The 22,697-nt window shown below is 37.2% G+C and overlaps 1 protein-coding gene across 2 annotated transcripts; it reads left to right on the top strand.

Moving 5' to 3' along the window:
- The first annotated feature begins 3,715 nt into the window (after positions 1 to 3,715).
- LOC110464460 (sideroflexin-1-like) lies at positions 3,716 to 21,629 on the top strand. Of its 2 annotated transcripts, none has more exons than XM_021519700.1 (12): positions 3,716 to 3,802; positions 4,505 to 4,614; positions 5,558 to 5,750; positions 8,374 to 8,544; positions 9,833 to 9,928; positions 10,564 to 10,639; positions 11,573 to 11,658; positions 16,103 to 16,233; positions 19,569 to 19,618; positions 19,954 to 20,003; positions 20,292 to 20,339; positions 20,508 to 21,629. In XM_021519700.1, exons 3-12 carry the CDS (start codon positions 5,590 to 5,592, stop codon positions 20,602 to 20,604), a joined length of 966 nt encoding a protein of 321 aa, XP_021375375.1. In that variant the 5' UTR covers positions 3,716 to 3,802; positions 4,505 to 4,614; positions 5,558 to 5,589; the 3' UTR covers positions 20,605 to 21,629. The 2 variants fall into 2 exon arrangements, with proteins under 2 accessions (XP_021375375.1, XP_021375381.1); XM_021519706.1 differs by having other exon boundaries at positions 5,534 to 5,750.
- The last annotated feature ends 1,068 nt before the right edge of the window (positions 21,630 to 22,697 follow it).

Genomic DNA, 22,697 nt, shown 5'->3' with positions numbered 1-22,697 from the left:
AATGGGAAAGTTCACGATCGCAAAATCGAAACATTCACGCTTATCGTATCTTCATTCTTAATTGGAAGCCGCCTCTGTTGTAGTAAAAGTTCAGGCGGATACATATATTCGACGTAGTCAATAAATATCTGGTTATTTAAAAACAAGACATCGTGAATTACTTCGAAAGTGAAAATTAAGGACGATATTGCTGCTAAGCTCTTTGCTACTTATGAAAAAAAACTAAGTCGGCAAGACGAACTTAAAGTAGATGATTCAAATAGAGATTTTCAAATGTAAGGTTCTCATCACAGAGCTACCCAAAAATTTCAAACTTAAACGCAATGACATTTGATTAGTATAGGTATACATGTAGCGACTTAAATGTTATTAGACTAATTTCGATATCAGTATGGACAGTTACCTGTGACAAATGATACTATTCTATATACCTAACGTCATTGTAACACAGTAAAACACTCGTATAGCCACGAGACAAATAATAAGCTTTCGAGAAGAACGCCACGTGTAACCAATACAAAAACGTGTTCTCATATCTAAATATGTATAACAGTATATACCTGTTTCTACAGTAAGCATTATCTATATTAAATAAAATACATGAACATATCGTTCACTTGCCCTGATCTTGTTTTGACCAGTTATGCCGTGTTAAAAAAATAATCTTGTAAATCGCTACAACATAAAAACTATGCCGTTTTGTACGTTTTGAAATATATATTTTGTCTATTGATTATATCCGTACTTCATTTGATTGCACCAATGCAATATGTAGCATACAGGTGGGTTGAAGGTTGTCTGAGGTCTTATATATGAAGAATATCTTACCATGATGCAATATAAAAATTGTGTCAAGGACGTGCGCACTGTGTGACACTTGTCATTGAGTACGTGAACTACACGTAGGACTGATAGAAAGGAATACACTGTATATGATAAAAAACACCAATGTATCAACATATAAAACATACCAATGTATCAACATATAAAACATACCAATGTGTCAACATATAAAACATACCAATGTATCAACATATATAACATACCAATGTGTCAACATATAAAAAATACCAATGCGTCAACATATAAAACACTCCAATGTGTCAACATATAAAACATACCAATGTGTCAACATAAAAAACATACCAATGTGTCATGATATAAAACATACCAATGTGTCAACATATATAACATACTAATGTGTCAACATATAAAACATACCAATGTGTCAACATATAAAACATACTAACGTGTCAACATATAAAACATACCAATGTATCAACATATAAAACATACCAATGTGTCAACATATATAACATACCATTGTGTCAACATATAAAACATACCAATGTGTCAACATATATAACATACCAATGTGTCAACATATAAAACATACCAATGTGTCAACATATAAAAACATATCAATGTGTCAACATATATAAAATACCATTGTGTCAACATATAAAACATACCAATGTGTCAACATATAAAACATACCAATGTATTAGCAAATAAAACATACCAATGTGTCAACATATAAAACATACCAATGTATCAACATATATAACATACCAATGTGTCAACATATAAAACATACCAATGTGTCAACATTAACGTGAAATCGACACTGGAATACCAAACAAGGATCCGAAAAGATATGAACACAAAACCTATTGGACTCGTACACGTCTGTTTTAGATTAACATTAACCCATTCACCCCTGAACCCTTCCAATGCAAAGGTTGGAATAGTTCATTATGAAATTTCAGCGGTGAATGAGTTAATGACCCATCAGTAATACTAAAGCTCTAAACAATGAAAATCCATGTATAATGTGTTTCAAAATATATATAGAAAGGGAAAGGTACCCTGAAACACTTGAATGCATTTCAAATTAAAAACCTTTGGCTACAGGAAATACTTATTTTTTAAATTAAAGTAGCCCATGTCATACTAAATTCCGGTAGAATATTAACCTCGGGAACTGATAGTCCGCTTTGTTACGTTAACAAAAATATCAATAAACTTTAGTCTGGACTACCGACTGAAATATAGTATTTGTATATTCATTTTAGGTTCCCGAACCTGGCATCATGTTAGCGATTAAAAATGGACGATATCATGTTTATAACAAACGGATATGTGAAATAGAGATACCAAATATCCCTCAATAGCTTAATCACATTACGTTACCTGCAGCTTGACAATAATGTCAACATCACTACATTTTTTGACATGCAACGACTTAATTTCACCATCGTTAGCTGTTCATTCCATACTCGAAACATGCCAAAACTCATGTAGGCATGCAAGCTTCAATCCACAGTGGAGAACGTTTAAGTTCCTGCCATACTCGAAACATGCCACAACCTCATGTAGGCAAGCTTCAATCCACAGTGAAGAACGTATAAGTTCCTGCCATACCCGAAACATGCCACAACCTCATGTAGGCAGGCAAGCTTCAATCCACAGTGAAGAACATTTAAGTTCTTGCCATACTCGAAACATGCAACAACCTCCTGTAGGCAAGCTTCAATCCACAGTGGAGAACGTTTAAGTTCCTGCCATACTCGAAACATGCCACAACCTCCTGAAGGCAAGCTTCAATCCACAGTGAAGAACGTTTAATTTCCTGCCATACTTGAAACATGTCACAACCTCCTGTAGGTAAGCATCAATCCACAGTGGAGAACGTTTAAGTTCCTGCCATACTCGAAACATGCCACAACCCCCTGTAGGCAAGCTTCAATCCACAGTGGAGAACGTTTAATTTCCTGCCATACTCGAAACATGCCACAACCTCCTGAAGGCAAGCTTCAATCCACAGTGAAGAACGTTTAAGTTCCTGCTATACTCGAAACATGTCACAAACTCATGTAGGAAAGCTTCAATCCACAGCGAAGAACGTTTAAGGTCCTGCCATACTCGAAACATGCCACAACCTCCTCAAGGCAAGCTTCAATCCACAGTGAAGAACGTTTAAGTTCCTGCCATACTTGAAACATGTCACAACCTCCTGTAGGCAAGCATCAATCCACAGTGGAGAACGTTTAAGTTCCTGCCATACTCGAAACATGCCACAACCTCCTGTAGGCAAGCTTCAATCCACAGTGGAGAACGTTTGCATTCATCACCGTGATCTTATAGCTGGAATATACTCTGGAATGGCTTTAATGAAATACAGGTGTAAAGCAATCACCTGTAGTTAACAGCTGTACATTTTTGTAATGTTATAAAGGGTAACATTTGAACCCTTCTCCTTTTCTATATATCTACAGTTGTTTCGAATCATCTTGTAAGTGGATTTTCATTCCGTTGACCTTTTTTTACCATGAATGAGTCCTTAGTGGATAAAGTATGCTAAAGTTCAGTAAAATGTTCTCTTTTTACTTTGTTTTAGTGTTTCCTCGGTTCTCTAATGTGTTGACACGGTTGTTTAAACTTTTCCTTTTCTTATGTACCCCCTACAACTTAAATAAAGATCAATCTGATCTATTATTATGACAGGGCCATGATGTTAGGGACGGAAGTGACCTGTTTTATGTAATGCAAAATAGTATCTCAGAGCAATAAGTTAATTGATAAAACACAAGAAAAGAAATCAGGCTGCTAACCATGTAACAGGCATTAACCGGTCAATGCAAATTTACCGAGAAATATTACAACGCATTATAGGCACAACAAATGCTTACGTGTGTTCGATTTTAGACCAGATTGGATTTCTGTACAGTGACAAATACATGTAGCTTGTTTCCCCTTTATAGCCACGTCTCTGCCTGACCGTTAACTTCATTGTTTTGAGGTAAGTATTCAAATTATTTTGTACAGACTATTTAATGTATTATAAAATATATCGGGTTTTGTTCGTTTCAGTCTACAACGTTTGTTAAAAGACGTAACTTACAGATGTATGACACATGAAAGTACTGTTAATTTCCTATTCAGTAAAGTATTTCGTAGGTTAATGGACATTTTTCATAAATGGAGACATCTCATTCTTATTGAGTTCTATATATAGAGCTTTAGTTTCACAATCTATATATTATGTATATCAAAAGAAAAGGTAAGATGCTTTTATCAATAGTAACTGAAAAATAGACCAGATGTATTGTAAGGAAATGGTATACAGTAGTTATAAGTTAAACCAGTAATTAATTTTATACCGACACAGTTGTAAAAGATAAACTATTGGTGACAAAACACTAAGTCGGTCTTATTCCTTCTCTGAAAATTGCCAAGATACCGTTGCACACATGTATCAGTATATATAATAATCACTCGTTTTACTTGACAGAACAGCACGATTTGTTTTTTCTATTTGTTTCACCATACGTGAATCAATATATATATATATATATATATATATATATATATATAGGTACCACAAGTGACATTGTAATGAACGAAAATGGCCTAGTTCGTGGAATGCCAAAAATAGCATAGAGAAATTTAAGACAAACAATTTCATAGGGCGTCATTTGTTTTCAATGAATTGCTTCAACAGAACTTGCCAACAGGACAATTTAAACCAGATTGGAATCCAGTACAGTGGCACTAGCTAGCTTTCTCTGCACAATCACGTACCTACACGGCTGCTGATGACATAAACTTAAGGTAAGTGTTTTTATATATTTTATTTAGTATGTATCTACTTCACATATTTTTGTATTAAGCAACATCTGTTTACCTTGGACAAGTTTTGATTAATGTTAAATATATACGTATGACATGAATGAACTGATTTGTTGACATTTTGGTTAGTACACTATGTTTTATGTGGTTTGTACATGTCTAAATAACAGTATTTTGTACAGGTTCAATGGTTTCTTGTTTATTTTGTTTAACATGAATTCAATAAAGTATTTTTAATGTAATGTATATAATAAAGATAAAGAATACTAACTTTACAGTTATTTAAGTTAACATTGAACTGCATTGTACATATCAGTCTGCCATAGTGAGTGTTATACATTGTAGGTATCGAATAGCCTAACATTAGTATAATGACGACGTATATTTATCAGAAATAGACACATCTCATGATTATTGGGATTTAACTTTAATTTTACTTTCACAAAATATAAAATATACAAAGAGATAAAGGTTTTAACCTGTACTAAAAGTATTAGCCAAACTATACCTTGACAGCAATATGTATACAACTTACGAAATGTCTTATTTAATTTTCTGATTTTTTTTACCAAAACGTATATTGTTTACATGCTATTTGATAAAATATGAGTTATCGTTCGTTGCTGTTAGAGTTTATATATATAGCCTACACGGTTGAGTTCTCAGAAGGAATAGTAATTAAGTATAAATACACTCTGGCTATGAGCCAGAACATAAACGATCGACAGGTCATATTGTGATCGAGAGAATGGTAGTGTACGTGTTTTGTGTACACACATGTAAACACACGTGTATTTAATATATACACAATGGAATAAGTACTACAGAACCTGCCGTTCATTTTTCAATCCTATCAGAAAAGTTTCATTTGCATGGTTTTTATCTTGGCACACGTGGTAAGATTGAGTATGTAACACACCTGTAGACGCAGACAGATAGCTACGATCGACAGTCAGGATGAGTATAGAACAACCCAGAGTTAACATCAGTGAGCCTAGGTATGACCAGAACACGTATGGAGGACGAGCTAGGCATTTCTTCATCACCACCAACCCCCTTAACCTACTGGCCACCAACCAACAGCTGGAGCACGCTAAGTCCATTGTAGTCCGGTACAGGTAAGACATATACTGTACAGGTAACAACAGGTACGTAAAACGCTGATGTAACGTTCGCGGATGTTCATAAAGTCACATGCTTTATAAAAAGATTACCTGTGTCAGCACATGTTGTGCTCAAATCCTATTGGCAAATACTCTTTTAACAGTGAACAAGACATAAGGTAACCTTACATCAGTAAGTAACTACTTGTTCAAAGGGTGTAGATCTCAGTGGCACTTCGTAACATAGCATCTGGTAATGATAATCTAGACCGCAATCACTTATAACATCTGATAACCTAGTTAATCATAAAGGTGTAGGTCAAATTTACATCTTACTCTTAAATAACTGTTAATAATTGTGTACGCCGCAATCACACCTTACACCTGGGTACCTGGTTATAAAGGTGTACGTTACAATGATACCCTACACCCGAGTACCTGGTTATAAAGGTGTACATCACTGTGATACCTTACACCCGAGTACCTTATATATATATATATATATATAAGGTACTCGGGTGTAAGGTATCACAGTGATTGTACACCTGAGTACCAGGTTATACAGGTGTACGCCACAGTGATACCTTACCCCTGAGAAGCAGGTTATAAAGGGGTACGGTACAGTGATACCCTACCCCCGAGTACCTGGTTATAAAGGTGCACGTCACTGTGATACCTTACACCCGAGTACCATGTTATAAAGTATAAAGGAGTATGTCACTGTGATACCTTACGCCTGAGTACCATGTTATAAAGGTGTACGTCACAGTGATTCCTTACACCTTAGTACCAGGTTATAAAGGTGTACGTCACAGTGATACCTTACACCTGAGTACCTGGTTATACAGGTGTACGCCACAGTGATACCTTACACCTGAGAAGCAGGTTATAAAGGTGTACGGTACAGTGATACCCTACACCCGAGTACCTGGTTATAAAGGTGTACGTCACTGTGATACCTTACACCTGAGTACCTGGTTATAAAGGTGTACGTCACTGTGATACCTAACGCCTGAGTACCTGGTTATAAAGGTGTACGTCACTGTGGTACCTTACACCTTAGTACCATGTTATAAAGCTGTACGTCACTGTGATACCTAACGCCTGAGTACCTGGTTATAAAGGTGGACGGCACTGTGATACCTTACGCCGTAGTACCTGGCTATAAAGGTGTACGTCACTGTGATACCTTTCACCTTAGTACCATGTTATAAAGGTGTACATCACAGTGATACCTTACACCTTAGTAACAGGTTATACAGGTGTACGTCACAGTGATACCTTACACCTGAGTACCTGGTTATAAAGGTGTGCGTCACTGTGATACCTAACGCCTGAGTACCTGGTTATAAAGGTGTATGTCACAGTGATACCTAACTCCTGAGTCCCATGTTATAAAGGTGTATGTCACTGTGATACCTACCACCTGAGTACCATGTTATAAAGGTGTACGTCACTGTGATACCTAACACCTGAGTACCATGTTATAAAGGCGTATGTCACTGTGATACCTTACGCCTGAGTACCTGGTTATAAAGGTGTACGTCACTGTGATACCTAACGCCTGAGTACCTGGTTATAAAGGTATACGTCACTGTGATACCTTACACCCGAGTACCATGTTATGAAGTATAAAGGTGTATGTCACTGTGATACCTACCACCTGAGTACCATGTTATAAAGGTGTACGTCACAGTGATACCTTACACCTTAGTACCATGTTATAAAGCTGTACGTCACTGTGATACCTTACGCCTGAGTACCATGTTATAAAGGTGTATGTCACTGTGATACCTTACACCTTAGTACCTGGTTATAAAGGTGTACGTCACTGTGATACCTTACACCTTAGTACCTGGCTATAAAGGTGTACGTCACTGTGATACCTTACACCTGAGTACCTGGTTATAAAGGTTACATCACTGTGATATCTTACACCTGAGTACCTGTTAATTAAGATATAGATCACATTGACAATACTTTGAGTACTTGTTAATGAAAACATGATAATGCCGGCTGTGAAAAAGTTTTATTTCATATCGATAATAGACATAAAAAAGCATTCTCATTGATATGTTTTGTTTTTAATGGGTTCATTATTTTGCACTAATATTACATTATTGCATACATTTTCTTTTCCTGCAAAATGAACCTATTAGTCAGCATCGTTTATTATCCTATATTTACATTCCCACTGAAAAATCCCCTATAAGCATTACTATAAGAAATTGCGTTCATAAGGCTATGGACGCAATTGGATCAGCATCATTTTGAAGTTTTTACTTCCGCCTCCATTAACACGTTAGAAGCACTTTGGTGACATTAGGCTGTTTTCAAAGAATCTCGTTTGCAATGACGACGCATAATAACTGAAAAATTATAATGTAAATATAAGGATTGAGTGGCATTTTTTCAATATTCTTGCCGGTATAAACGCAAACCGGTTGCATACATATTTACCATGAAGACCTAGCGAGTTTCATGGAATACGTTTGTAACCGATTTGTTTAAATACCAGCGGAAAATAATTCCGTTCAATTCTTATATAACATGTCATTTGTTCAGGATTTGTATTAAGAACCTGTCTATTTAAAACAATCCTGTACTTCTGAAATACGCCTTTCCCGTTTTTATGTAGAAATGGTGAACGCATTAACGGCCTTACAGAGAATGATCTTTGGCGAGCCAAGCACCTATACGACTCAGCATTCCACCCGGTGACAAACGAGAAGATGGTTCTGTTCGGCCGTATGTCTTCACAGGTCCCTATGAACATGTCCATAACGGGATGTATGCTAGCATTTCACAAGTATGGATGCTTTATGTTAAGTATCTTTAGCATAAGACTTTGTACCTACAATATGAAATGGCTATATTTGGCTTTATAGATGTACTCTTCTGAGGTTTAAATCACGTTTAAATTTCGTTTTGATTTAGTGTACCGGGTTTGTATAAAATTGAAAAGGTCATCAATTTAAAAGCAAGCATGCATCTGAAAAATGAGTAAAAAATTGTATACCTATTGCTTGCATAATGTTATATAGTTTTAATGACAAGTTAGGCAGTCATTAGGATAACTCCCAAAAATTGTAATTTTTCCCTCTATGCACAATATACATTTCATACATTAGATTTATCACTTAAAGTGTCATTGTGTCACAATTGTTTATGTAGCAAGTTGATTTTTGCTGTTCAAGTTTTAAATACTCAATATTATGAAATAATAAGCAATAACGTAACAATTATACAATATTGGAATTTGATAACCTATTTAATTGAACTGAAACTCTTTTGATTCTTCCCTGAAAAAGAAAAATACCACAAAAAAATATGGCAAACAAATAAGCACACTGACCCCCAAAAGGTTTTTGTCGGTTTTAGGAGGAACACACATTTTATTTTGATCCATTGAATATAAAAAAAGTTCAATATTAGGACTTTTTGTATCACTCAATCATTTTGCATTTTGCATTTAAAATAAGTGGTACGGGTAACCAAAATTACCTTTCTGGGGAAAAACATGAGTTCATAAAATTCCGCATCCATAATTGAGACGAAATTACTATTCTCATCAATCGTGCAAACATTAATATTTAGGATAACACACATGAAAGATATTGTATGTTGTATTGTATTGTATTCATAGCACAAACACACAGTCATACATATTGTTTTGCATATTCTACTATGTCATTAACTCCTTTCCCAAAAATACATATTAGAAAAAGGTACGTGAGTTTGTTAACCTCTCAGAGGAGTACATCCTTACGGTATGTTAATCAACTTGGTATAACACGTCGCTACTACAACATTTACTTTACCCGCTATTGTTTAAATATGGTGTCTTTATAGGTGTACAGTGTTGAGCGACTCATTTCTTTTATGGTACTACAATCGTGTATGTGTAAGGCCACTTGTGAAATCACTCACTAGTTGGTTTATTGAGTGTTTTGTCTATGAAATTGTTAATTTCTTTTGCCTCCAATTTTCCTATTTTCACTTGTACTTAGAATGTTGTAAGTATTGTCTTGTGAAATAAAGTTGTTCTTTTATCAAGTATTGAACAATTTATTGAAGCTAATAATGATATGTTCCAGAACGACTCCAGCAATCATATTTTGGCAGTGGATGAACCAATCCTACAATTCCGTAGTAAATTATAGCAACAAGGCCGGAAGTAACGTCTCCGACAGGTAATGGCCTATAATGGCCATCTGACACCATCTGGTCCAGAATGTCCCGCTTTGACACATTCTCTTCCAAATTTGCTGTCGTTCCTGGGTTATAACCTTTGTTATTATCTGTGAAGTTATCTGTGCCAGATGTCCTAAATACCTTTCTTATGTCCATGGCTTTCCCTGTTGCCGTTTACTACTCGTCGTTTAATGTCCCTCCCTGGTGTAAATAAATGGACCTATCGTTGGAATTTTTTAAAACCTTCAAATTTCTCAACCATGTTTGTGTATATATACTACGATCCCACTTTTTGCATATTTTCAAATAAATTATTCTTTCTTTGGAAACGCTTATTTTATTCATTCATGAGAGAAAAATATCCTCATTCCTAATTTTGTTTTGATTGTTTTGAAAAAAAATTGGTATAAATTTAACAAGACTGTATGATTTAACTCGGTGTTACCACTTTATCGCAATTTGTTTTCTGAGAGCATTTTTATGGTATGGCTATAACTATCATGAAACGATCATTGTAATTGTTCTTTTTCCCTTTTTAATGACTTTTTCATTAAACGTTCTGCGTGTGACACACGCCATAAAATAATTTTCAAAACTAAAACTATTGTATCATTTCCTGTACACCTACTTACAGACAGCTGGCCATGTCCTATGTACTGGGTACCAGCGGCGCCGTAGGCACGGCTCTGTGGATTAAAAGTCTAGTGAAGGTAGGAGTCCAGTACATGTACTATAATATGGTCCTTTTTCCTTAGATCAAAGTCATTTTTATGCAAAATAATAGATTCGGTGATAATTTATGTAATCATTACATTTATCATCGACTGATACCCAATCTGTGTTAAATATATGTAAATATAGAAGACCGACACATGCTACTTGATGGTTCCAATTTTATACTCATTTCGACCATGATTAAATTATCTAATCTTATATATATAGATAGACATCAAGAGAAAAAGCTAATACATAGCACACATATGTCCCCTGAATTGTTCTATACATATGCCAGTATTCGCACTACAAAAACACAATTCCATTCCAATATGATATATTCAATCTACATTTATATCACAATGTTTTATTTCTATTAACCCTAATTAGCTAATAGGTTATTTTTCTTCCTTGCTTTTGTGTGTTAGTGGATTTGTTTTCGTCTTCCAATCTGAAAGATTCAGTTTCAAACTTGCTATAAGTTATAACTCTTAAACATGTGATGCCCAGTTTGGATTTCCAATCAGAATGATTCCTTTTACAATGTATTGGTCTTGTTATTCAGTTTGTCCGTGTGTTCTGCACTTAACAACAGAACAGACGAATATGACATTTTTTTCTTCAAATCTTCAATGTTAGTGCTTTAAAAATAAGGATTATAAACATAAGTACGTTGAACGGTTATGATTGTAAATCACATGTAAAAAACGGCTTAAATTTGGTATACAGGTTTTAGGTAGCACTGCAGCACCTGTAGCTACATGTTTCACGTTTGATTTGTTTGTTAGCTGTGTGCTTCAAAAATATAGAAATAGATATATAAAAAAACTCACTTATTTTTCAGCTTTACTGTAGCACACCAAAAATCACTCACTTGTGTTGTTGTTTTGGTTAATAATTAAAATACTAAATGTTATTTAATCTTTCAGAACCTGGGTCCTATGGTGGCCAGATTCGTACCCTTTGCCGCTGTAGCCGCCGCCAACTGTATCAACATTCCGTGTATGAGGAGCAGGTGAGGACCACAGGTCATTGCATGGGTAGAGGTATTGTTAGAGGATAACATTCCTTGTATGAGGAGCAGGTGAGGACCACAGATCATTGTATGGCTAGAGGTATTGTTAGAGGTTAACATTCCGTGTATGAGGAGCAGGGGAGGACCACAGGTCATTGTATGGGTAGAGGTATTGTTAGAGGTTAACATTCCGTGGATGAGGAGCAGGTGAGCACCACAGGTCATTGCATGGGTAGAGGTATTGTTAGAGGATAACATTCATGGTATGAGGAGCAGGTGAGGACCACAGGTCATTGTATGGTAAGAGGTATTGTTAGAGGATAACATTCCGTGTATGAGGGGCAGGTGAGCACCACAGGTCATTGTATGGATAGAGGTATTGTTAGAGGATAACATTCCGTGCCTGAGGAGCAGGTGAGGACCACAGGTCAGTGTATGGGTAGAGGTATTGTTAGAGGATAAAATTCCGTGTATGAGGAGCAGGTGAGGAACACAGGTCATTGTATGGGTAGAGGAATTGTTAGAAGATAACATTCCGTGTATGAGGAGCAGCTGAGGACCACAGGTAATTGTATGGGTAGAGGTATTGTTAGAGGATTACATTCCGTGCATGAGGAGCAGGTGAGGACCTCAGGTCAGTGTATGGGTAGAGGTATTGTTAGAGGATAAAATTCCGTGTATGAGGAGCAGGTGAGGAACACAGGTCATTGTATGGGTAGAGGAATTGTTAGAAGATAACATTCCGTGTATGAGGAGCAGCTGAGGACCACAGGTAATTGTATGGGTAGAGGTATTGTTAAAGGATATCATTCCGTGCATGAGGAGCAGGTGAGGACCACAGGTCAGTGTATGGGTAGAGGTATTGTTAGAGGATAAAATTCCGTGTATGAGGAGCAGGTGAGGAACACAGGTCATTGTATGGGTAGAGGAATTGTTAGAAGATAACATTCCGTGTATGAGGAGCAGGTGAGGGCCACAGGTCATTGTATGGGTAGAGGTATTGTAAGAGGATAACATTCCGTGTATGAGGAGCAGGTGAGGATCACAGGTCATTGTATGGGTAGAGGTATTGTTAGAAGATAACATTCCGTGTATGAGGAGCAGCTGAGGACCACAGGTAATTGTATGGGTAGAGGTATTGTTAGAGGATTACATTCCGTGCATGAGGAGCAGGTGAGGACCTCAGGTCAGTGTATGGGTAGAGGTATTGTTAGAGGATAACATTCATTGTATGAGGAGCAGGGGAGGACCACAGGTCATTGTATGGGTAGAGGGATTGTTAGAGGATAACATTCATTGTATGAGGAGCAGGGGAGGACCACAGGTCATTGTATGGGTAGAGGTATTGTTAGATGATAACATTCCGTGTATGAGGAGCAGGTGAGGGCCACAGGTCATTGTATGGGTAGAGGTATTGTAAGAGGATAACATTCCGTGTATGAGGAGCAGGTGAGCACCACAGGTCATGGTATGGGTAGAGGTATTGTTAGAAGATAACATTCCGTGTATGAGGAGCAGCTGAGGACCACAGGTAATTGTATGGGTAGAGGTATTGTTAAAGGATATCATTCCGTGCATGAGGAGCAGGTGAGGACCACAGGTCATTGCATGGGTAGAGGTATTGTTAGAGGATAACATTCCGTGCCTGAGGAGCAGGTGAGGACCACAGGTCAGTGTATGGGTAGAGGTATTGTTAGAGGATAACATTCATTGTATGAGGAGCAGGGGAGGACCACAGGTCATTGTATGGGTAGAGGGATTGTTAGAGGATAACATTCATTGTATGAGGAGCAGGTGAGGACCACAGGTCATTGCATGGGTAGAGGTATTGTTAGAGGATAACATTCCTTGTATGAGGAGCAGGTGAGGACCACAGATCATTGTATGGATAGAGGTATTGTTAGAGGTTAACATTCCGTGGATGAGGAGCAGGTGAGCACCACAGGTCATTGCATGGGTAGAGGTATTGTTAGAGGATAACATTCCTTGTATGAGGAGCAGGTGAGGACCACAGATCATTGTATGGCTAGAGGTATTGTTAGAGGTTAACATTCCGTGTATGAGGAGCAGGTGAGGATCACAGGTCATTGTATGGGTAGAGGTATTGTTAGAAGATAACATTCCGTGTATGAGGAGCAGCTGAGGACCACAGGTAATTGTATGGGTAGAGGTATTGTTAAAGGATATCATTCCGTGCATGAGGAGCAGGTGAGGACCACAGGTCAGTGTATGGGTAGAGGTATTGTTAGAGGATAACATTCATGGTATGAGGAGCAGGTGAGGACCACAGGTCATTGTATGGTAAGAGGTATTGTTAGAGGATAACATTCCGTGTGTGAGGAGCAGGTGAGCACCACAGGTCATTGTATGGATAGAGGAATTGTTAGAGGTTAACATTCCGTGTATGAGGAGCAGGTGAGCACCACAGGTCATTGTATGGGTAGAGGTATTGTTAGAAGATAACATTCCGTGTATGAGGAGCAGGTGAGGACCACAGGTAATTGTATGGGTAGAGGTATTGTTAGAGGATAACATTCCGTGCATGAGGAGCAGGTGAGGACCACAGGTCAGTGTATGGGTAGAGGTATTGTTAGAGGATAAAATTCCGTGTATGAGGAGCAGGTGAGGAACACAGGTCATTGTATGGGTAGAGGTATTGTTAGAGGATAACATTAGGTGAAGTGTCGAGCAAATAATCAGGGAAAGTTTAAGATATCAGGTCATTGTATGGGTAGAGGTATCGTTAGAGGATAACATTCCGTGTATGAGGAGCGGGTGAGGACCACAGGTCATTGTATGGGAAGAGGTATTGTTAGAGGATAACATTCCGAGTATGAGGAGCAGGTGAGCATCACAGGTCATTGTATGGGTAGAGGTCTTGTTAGAGGATAACATTCCGTGTATGAGTAGCAGGTGAGGACCACAGGTCATTGTATGGGAAGAGGTATTGTTAGAGGATAACATTCGGTGTATGAGGAGCAGGTGAGGACCACAGCTCATTGTATGGGTAGAGGTATTGTTAAAGGATAACATTCCGTGTATGAGGAGCAGGAGAGGACCACAGGTCATTGTATGGGTAGAGGAATTGTTAGAGGATAACATTCCGTGTTTGAGGAGCAGGTGAGCATCACAGGTCATTTTATGGGTAGAGGTATTGTTAGAGGACAACATTCATTGTATGAGGAGCAGGTCAGGACCACAGGTCATTGTATGGGTAGAGGCATTGTTAGAGGATAAAATTCCGTGTATGAGGATGTATGAGGAGCAGGTGAGGACCACCGGTCATTGTATGGGTAGAGGTATTGCTAGAGGATAACATTCATTGTATGAGGAGCAGGTGAGCACCACAGGCCATTGTATGGGGAGAGGTATTGTTAGAGGATAACATTCATTGTATGAGGAGCAGGTGAGCACCACAGGCCATTGTATGGGGAGAGGTATTGTTAGAGGATAACATTAGGTGAAGTGTCGAGCAAATAATCAGGGAAAGTTTAAGATATCAGGTCATTGTATGGGTAGAGGTATCGTTAGAGGATAACATTCCGTGTATGAGTAGCAGGTGAGGACCACAGGTCATTGTATGGGTAGAGGCATTGTTAGAGGATAAAATTCCGTGTATGAGGATGTATGAGGAGCAGGTGAGGACCACAGGCCATTGTATGGGTAGAGGTATTGTTAAAGGATAACATTCCGTGTATGAGGAGCGGGTGAGGACCACAGGTCATTGTATGGATAGAGGAATTGTTAGAGGTTAACATTCCGTGTATGAGGAGCAGGAGAGGACCACAGGTCATTGTATGGGTAGAGGTAGAGGTATTGTTAGAAGATAACATTCCGTGTATGAGGAGCAGATGAGCATCACAGGTCATTGTATGGGTAGAGGTCTTGTTAGAGGATAACATTCCGTGTATGAGGAGCGGGTGAGGACCACAGGTCATTGTATGGATAGAGGAATTGTTAGAGGTTAACATTCCGTGTATGAGGAGCAGGGGAGGACCACAGGTCATTGTATGGGTAGAGGTATCGTTAGAGGATAACATTCCGTGTATGAGGAGCGGGTGAGGACCACAGGTCATTGTATGGGTAGAGGTATTGTTAGAGGATAACATTAGGTGAAGTGTCAAGCAAATAATCAGGGAAAGTTTAAGATATCCCATTTTCGACTTTGTGTATTCTGAGCGATACATTGATGCTTGAAGTATATAGTTTTAACAAATACGATAAGTGAATCTGATTTTTATTCCTGTTATTTGTGACATACAGGGAAATGCTGACACTGTTAAGGGTGATTTTCGTGACAAATAATTGTACTTATTTTTTAGATTAACGTCATTTAATAGCCCACTAAATGAGTCTAATTTCAAGATGAGACACAAGGGATAAAAGGTAATTTTAGTGGTGAAAACTCTGCTTTTGATAACTAAAGATATAATTCCTCCTATAGGGAACTGATGGAAGGGATCGCCTTAATGGATCAGGACAGGAATGACCTAGATCTGACATCAAAGACGGCTGCCAGAAAGGCCATAGGCATGGTGGTGGTCTCTAGGATACTCATAGCTACGCCTGTTATGGGTGAGTGATAATCTCTGAGGTACTCATAGCTACGCCTGTTATGGGTGAGTGATAAGTAATGGTTATTGCATGGTTTTCGAGTGACAAGGGATTTATTACACCCGAGCGATGCGAGTGTGTAATAAGTCCCGAGTGACGAGAAATCATGCAATAACTGGCTTACTGCATGCTTCCCAACTCGAACAGAACAGAAAAGTTGAGTAAAAAATGTTCACCTGGACAATCTTTTTACCTACCCTACACTGCAGATAGTTTACATGTACCTATGTGAGTGAGTACTAATCATAACCAGGTAAGATTCTCAATAGCCCAGTCTGAGTGTATCCTTCATAATGGATTTTGGATTACTATCCAGGTCCAGTGTCAGGGAAGGTAAGGAGTGTCTGTTCAAAATACGGGAAACAATGTTGAATTTCTGACTACATTTTCAGTTTAATTTTCAAGATGTGGCAAAGGTACAGGATATTGAAACCATTTTCATATACACAATGTAACGGTTTATCAATCCCTAAGGAATTCCAGTTCTTTCAATGAATGGTATATTTGAATGTGCAATTTTGTATATAGGAACAGCTCATTAAGATTATAAACTTTTCCGGGAAATGCTTATCCTCTCACGTGATAAGGAAATCTGTTTGTGTTTATCAGTCATGAAATTACCATTTTTAACTTTCATTTTTTCCCCTTATTTGAAATGTGTCAACTAAGTTTATCCTCTACTGTATTGACTTCATCGTTACTCACTGATTTATTATCTCCCCTTTCTTACAGCATTTGTGGCCACAGTCCACTGGGCACACCCCCTTTCATGGTCATGTAATCATGATTGGCCTTGAAAGGGGATTATGTGTGCAGTGGACTGTGGTAGCAAGTGATTTATTGCCCACACTTTTCCATTGTGAGAGGTGGGAAGTATGTAGTAATCTCTGTGGTACTCATAGCTACGCCTGTTATGGGTGAGTGATAATCTCTAGGATACTGATAGCTACGCCTGTTATGGGTGAGTGATTATCTCTGAGGTACTTATAGCTACGCCTGTTATGAGTGAGTGATAGTCTCTGAGGTACTTATAGCTACGCCTGTTATAGGTGAATGATAATCTCTGAGGTACTCATAGCTACTCCTGTTATGGGTGAGTGATAATCTCTGAGGTACTCATAGCTACGCCTGTTATGGGTGGGTAATACTATCTGAGGTACTCATAACTACGCATGTTATGGGTGAGTGATAATCTCTGAGGTACTCATAATTACGCCTGTTTTTGGTGATTGATAATCTCTCTGGTACTCATAGCTACGCCTGTTATGGGTGAGTGTTAATCTCTGAGGTACTCATAGCTACGCCTGTTATGGGTGAGTGATAATCTCTGAGGTACTCATAGCTACGCCTGTTTTGGGTGAGTGATAATATCTGAGGTACTTATGGCTACGCCTTTTATAGGTGAGTGATAATATCTGAGGTACACATACCTACGCCTGTTATGGGTGAGTGATCGTTTCTGGTATACCCATAGGAACACATGTTACGGTTGCTTATCGTTCCCATGATACCCTTAACAACGCCTGTTATGGATGAATGATTGTTTCTAGGACTATCGTAGTAACGTACGCCATGATAGAGTATCGTCTTTATAATAATCATAACAATGTCCACCACGGGTGAGTGAAGCCAAATGTTGATGACAAAAGGTCAACCGATATTGTTACTCATTTTTTTCTACAGCTTATTGCCACTTTGAAAACATAAAACAAATGTTTTCTTATGCAATTTATTCCGCGGCTAGTCGTAAAACCTTGGTTGGGATGGCTACAAGTCGTGGTTTCTCACACATTTTTAAAGGTGGCTCCTACTAGCAATTTAACATATATGTCCTTCATTTTTTTGTCAAAATGATAATACACGTATTTGTTTGATTGGAAGGATTCAGTTTCAGGAGGGAGTAGCAGCTCTGGCAGAAATATGTTATTGATTTGTTCCCTTATTTGAATTGTTTTATCCGGAAACAGACATTGTCAACTGTTAAGGTTATCCCATCTCTAGTGTTGTCCCACTGCTAGTGTGACCAGGCCCCAATTACTGTTGTTACAATGGGTCTGTTTCTAGCGAAAATTTAATTTTAAATCGCACTTAATATAATAGCGACAAAATATGATTGAAAATTGAAGTATATATTGCACCTAACAAAAACAAGCTAAATAGAAAGGGGCCGTACAAATCTAATTACTAAATGCCCATCTTTACAGTAACGACATGATTATTTGATATATTACAATAATATGTATTTCTACATTTTTTTCGGAAGTCTTTGGATATAGATTTCAATTATTTTGATCTTTAGCACTACTAATGAGTCCTAATTGGACAAAATGGTAATATGATAAATAAAAGAGTATTACTCTGGTTATTTGCATACTAAAATTTTAGATAAGTACGTCCTTCTTCGATATTCTAAAGATACTATATGCATATGGGTTCATCGACGAGTGACTATTATACATCATGTTTCTGAAATTAAAGTTAGTTAAGTTGCTTCTTTCTAACCCCTCTTTTCCTGATGATATGATGATATACAAACAATCACAATGTTTTGGCAGCAGCAACATAATTAAGTTATTTTACCTAATTTTATTAGTATTGTTCGTTTTTAATCAATTCAACCCGTTCTCATATGACCAAGGCTGTTGCGAGGACGTTACCCCCTCCTTCCCCCCCCCCCCAAAAAAAAGATAAATTCAGAAAAAATCCTTAACCTAAACACTTGTAAAATCTCAGCATCCATTTTGAATATCTGTAATCGAAGGACACGAAGACAAACATAAAAGACTCAAATAGATTCCTACCGTATGGTCAACAAAACCATATTCTAACTCAAAATGATTAACACGAGGGCACAATATGAACAATGGAAATATTTACAAGGAGACCCTTGAAAAAAGTCCAATAAGACCAGGTGTTCCAGGAGGGTAATCGTCTTCTTCTTCTTTGACGTCACCATGCATGCAATCTAGGTCAACGTTGTCACGTCCTCATAACGGGAACGGGGGTAGTGACAACAAAAACACACGGCATAATCAACCGACACGGTCGAAAGTTAAGGATTTAAACCAATTAAAGTGGCTGAGCAATGTGTAAATCACGAACGCGTTGCTTAGATATTAAGCGACCGGTTGATATATAGGAAAAAAGATTCTATGATAACCGTTTCCACAATCGAGGTTGAAATAAAGCACATTGTGCTTAACCTGTATACAAGTCGGTGAGGTGACTAGCAATTGTTATTCATTTTGTACTACTGTGCGGCCAGAGACAGACAACTTATTATTTTCTTGTTTTAGTTATACCTCCCCTCGTTATGAATCAGCTGGACAAAAAGGCCCTGATGAAGGTATGTGCTATTTTATAGAACATTGAATTGTCTTTACAAAAACTAAATGCTAATACAACAGTCTACTGGTTCACATTCTAGCCCGAGGATATGTGTATCACACGAAGTAATACTCCATTTATCTGTGGTTTTACACATTAAACTAACCTTTCAATTTGCGAAGAGATCTTTTGTGACAGAATCGGAGTAATAAATATTGACAACAATTTCTTAAAGACAGAAATTTTGCATCTTTATGTGATTATTTTTAAAAATCTGAATTGAGCCTTATGCATTATCATAACATCACTGCTGTAATTGTAGTGTAACTATTTGTATCGCTGTTTCATTTATAGAGAGCTCCCTGGTTGAATGCCCCTATTCAAGTGATGTTGGTTGGTTTTATGTAAGTATAACAGGAACTCCTTACCTAAATCGATCGTCATGTAATTAATAACAAACCCATGATTAAACCGAGGTATGTGTTGTATACTGATAATCACCTTTCTTAACTCGATATCGTGTTAGTACAATAACGACATATATATTGGTAACATCTAAATTCACTCAAACCTGTCATAAATGCCGTCAGACATCAGACACGGTTTACTACATATGTATTATGTTTTAATTAGCCTTTATACTCGATTAATTACCGACACATTTTAAGTGATCTACAATTTGTTTTATGCAGTTTGGCCTTCGCTACCCCTCTATGCTGCGCACTTTTTCCACAGAAAAGGTTTGTAACTGTTGTCAAAAAATAAATGTATTCCAATGTATCGGATTGATAAAATGAGAAAATACACCGTGATGTTTTAAACGGTAATGCACTTTCGATAATCTGTATTTTTCGTTAATGTTTCCTTGGAATTCAAAGGTTCAAACTAAGTTACGTTATTATTTTTAGTTCTATGGACGTCAGCAGCTTAGAGGCAGAAGTCCGTAAGAAGTTAGAAGCACTCCCGAACCCACCAAAGACGGTTTACTTCAACAAAGGATTATAAAAAAGGCCTCGCAGAATTCTATAGACTGTTGAAGACGACAGCTGACCAAATAAAACATAGAAGAGAACAAGACAATGATATCACTCACTGGTGTTTGGAGAGCATGTGGAAGAACAAAGGATGCTTTTTATATGTGTGGAGTTAAATCTCGAAAATACGAAAATAAGAGTATCCTGTCAGACATTCATAAAGAATAAACCATCCTTAATATATATATATATATATATATATATATATATCTATATATATATAATTTATATGATAAAAGTGAAAATATTGACAAACGCTTATTTTCAGCGAAGTGACATTACTTTTCTCGATAAAAGGAAGCAATATTTTTATTCAACTTAACTTTACATGAGAAATACAATTATCCAACAGTTCATGTATAATAACGTTCGGCCGGGAAGTGGATGGATAACACGAGCAATATCTGCACATTGTGCAGCAGAAATCGGTAGTTACTGCAGTGTTAAAAAATCCGAAACCTTAACTTTTTAAAACCCAAGACAGATATATCGCAAACTAGGAACAGTTTGAACTGTTGTTTTCAACAAAAAAAAATGTTATAAAATAATTGTATTTGTTGATAATGCTTTAATAACATATTGTTTATGAATCTCATTCTCTTTGTAATCTGTTATCAATTATTTCTCTGTTTTGCTTCAAGTGTATATCTGGTTGGTCATGTGAATAAACGTGATCAAGAAACTGAACTAGGGTAGTGGAGTGTTAAGTTATATTTTAGCATGTATCGAGTACCTTATTTGTCAGTGAGATTAAGTAAGAGACGATATCTCTCTGTGTTGGGTGTTACATATATCACCCTAAAATAACGTGATGGTAGCTGTATACTAAACTATCACCAAGTCTCTAAATAACTACTATATATATAATTGGTGATTTGTGCCATAATAACATATGTTCAAAGGATTTGCGTCACGAAATAAAAAAAAATTGAAACAATCCATAGGAATAGTTTGGTATATTTTAATGTGTGTCGTGTGTAATAAAACCTCTCATTAACATTTCATTCCTTGTTCTTCATTTTGTGATCAAAAAGTGAGTAATTATACAAAATAAGGTAAAATTATTGATAAAACGAATCTAGAAAGAACTTTAATATCATAGACATTTGTTTTCCATTGTACGTCCGATGTAATATTCATGTGTAAATTCACAAACTTGACAAATCATCGTATTTCTATTGTATAAAATGTTTAAGGCGGTAGGCGTAACATGGCAGTATTTATTTCCAATAATATTGAAGGTTATTCTTTGCATAAGATTCAAGCGAAGCATCTGAAGACAAAAAGGCAAATTTGCTTTTAAGTTTTAAAGATTCTCATCACAAACATTATTTTAAACATTAACGACAGGACTCTGTCTGATAGTGCAATGGCGTGGCTGGTGGTAAACAATCAACTTACAGACCTGTATGGTGGTAAACAATCAACTTACAGACCTGTATGGTGGTAAACAATCAACTTACAGACCTAGCTGTATGGTGGTAAACAATCAACTTACATACATGTATGGTGGTAAACAATCAACTTATAGACCTAGCTGTATGTGGTAAACAATCAACTAACAGACCTGTAAGGTGGTAAACAATCAACTTACAGACCTAGCTGTATGGTGGTAAACAATCAACTTACAGACCTAGCTGTATGATGGTAAACAATCAACTTACATACCTGTATGGTGGTAAACAATCAACTTATAGACCTAGCTGTATGGTGGTAAACAATCAACTAACAGACATGTATGGTTGTAAACAATCAACTTACAGACCTAGCTGTATGGTGGTAAACAATCAACTTACAGACATGTATGGTGGCAAACAATCAACTTACATACCTAGCTGTATGGTGGTAAACAATCAACTTACAGACCTAGCTGTATGGTGGTAAACAATCAACTTACAGACCTGTATGGTGGTAAACAATCAACTTACAGACCTAGCTGTATGGTCGAAAACAATCAACTAACAGACCTGTATGGTGGTAAACAATCAACTTACAGACCTAGCTGTGTGGTCGAAAACAATCAACTAACAGACCTGTATGGTGGTAAGCAATCAACTTACAGAC

The sequence above is a fragment of the Mizuhopecten yessoensis genome, unplaced genomic scaffold, assembly GCF_002113885.1.
Source record: "Mizuhopecten yessoensis strain PY_sf001 unplaced genomic scaffold, ASM211388v2 scaffold1539, whole genome shotgun sequence".
Classification (NCBI taxonomy): Eukaryota; Metazoa; Mollusca; class Bivalvia; order Pectinida; family Pectinidae; genus Mizuhopecten; species Mizuhopecten yessoensis.
The sequence above is the reverse complement of the archived record's forward strand: the minus strand, read 5'-3'. Positions and strand labels throughout refer to the sequence as shown.

What these genes read in the sequence shown, in the direction of transcription:
- LOC110464460 (XM_021519700.1), top strand. Translation starts at nt 5,590, where the DNA reads ATGAGTATAGAACAACCCAGAGTTAACATCAGTGAGCCTAGGTATGAC. An exon ending in TGTATGCTAGCATTTCACAA is followed by an intron (nt 8,545 to 9,832) that starts GTATGGATGCTT and finishes GATATGTTCCAG; the next exon opens with AACGACTCCAGCAATCATAT. An exon ending in GGATTAAAAGTCTAGTGAAG is followed by an intron (nt 10,640 to 11,572) that starts GTAGGAGTCCAG and finishes TTAATCTTTCAG; the next exon opens with AACCTGGGTCCTATGGTGGC.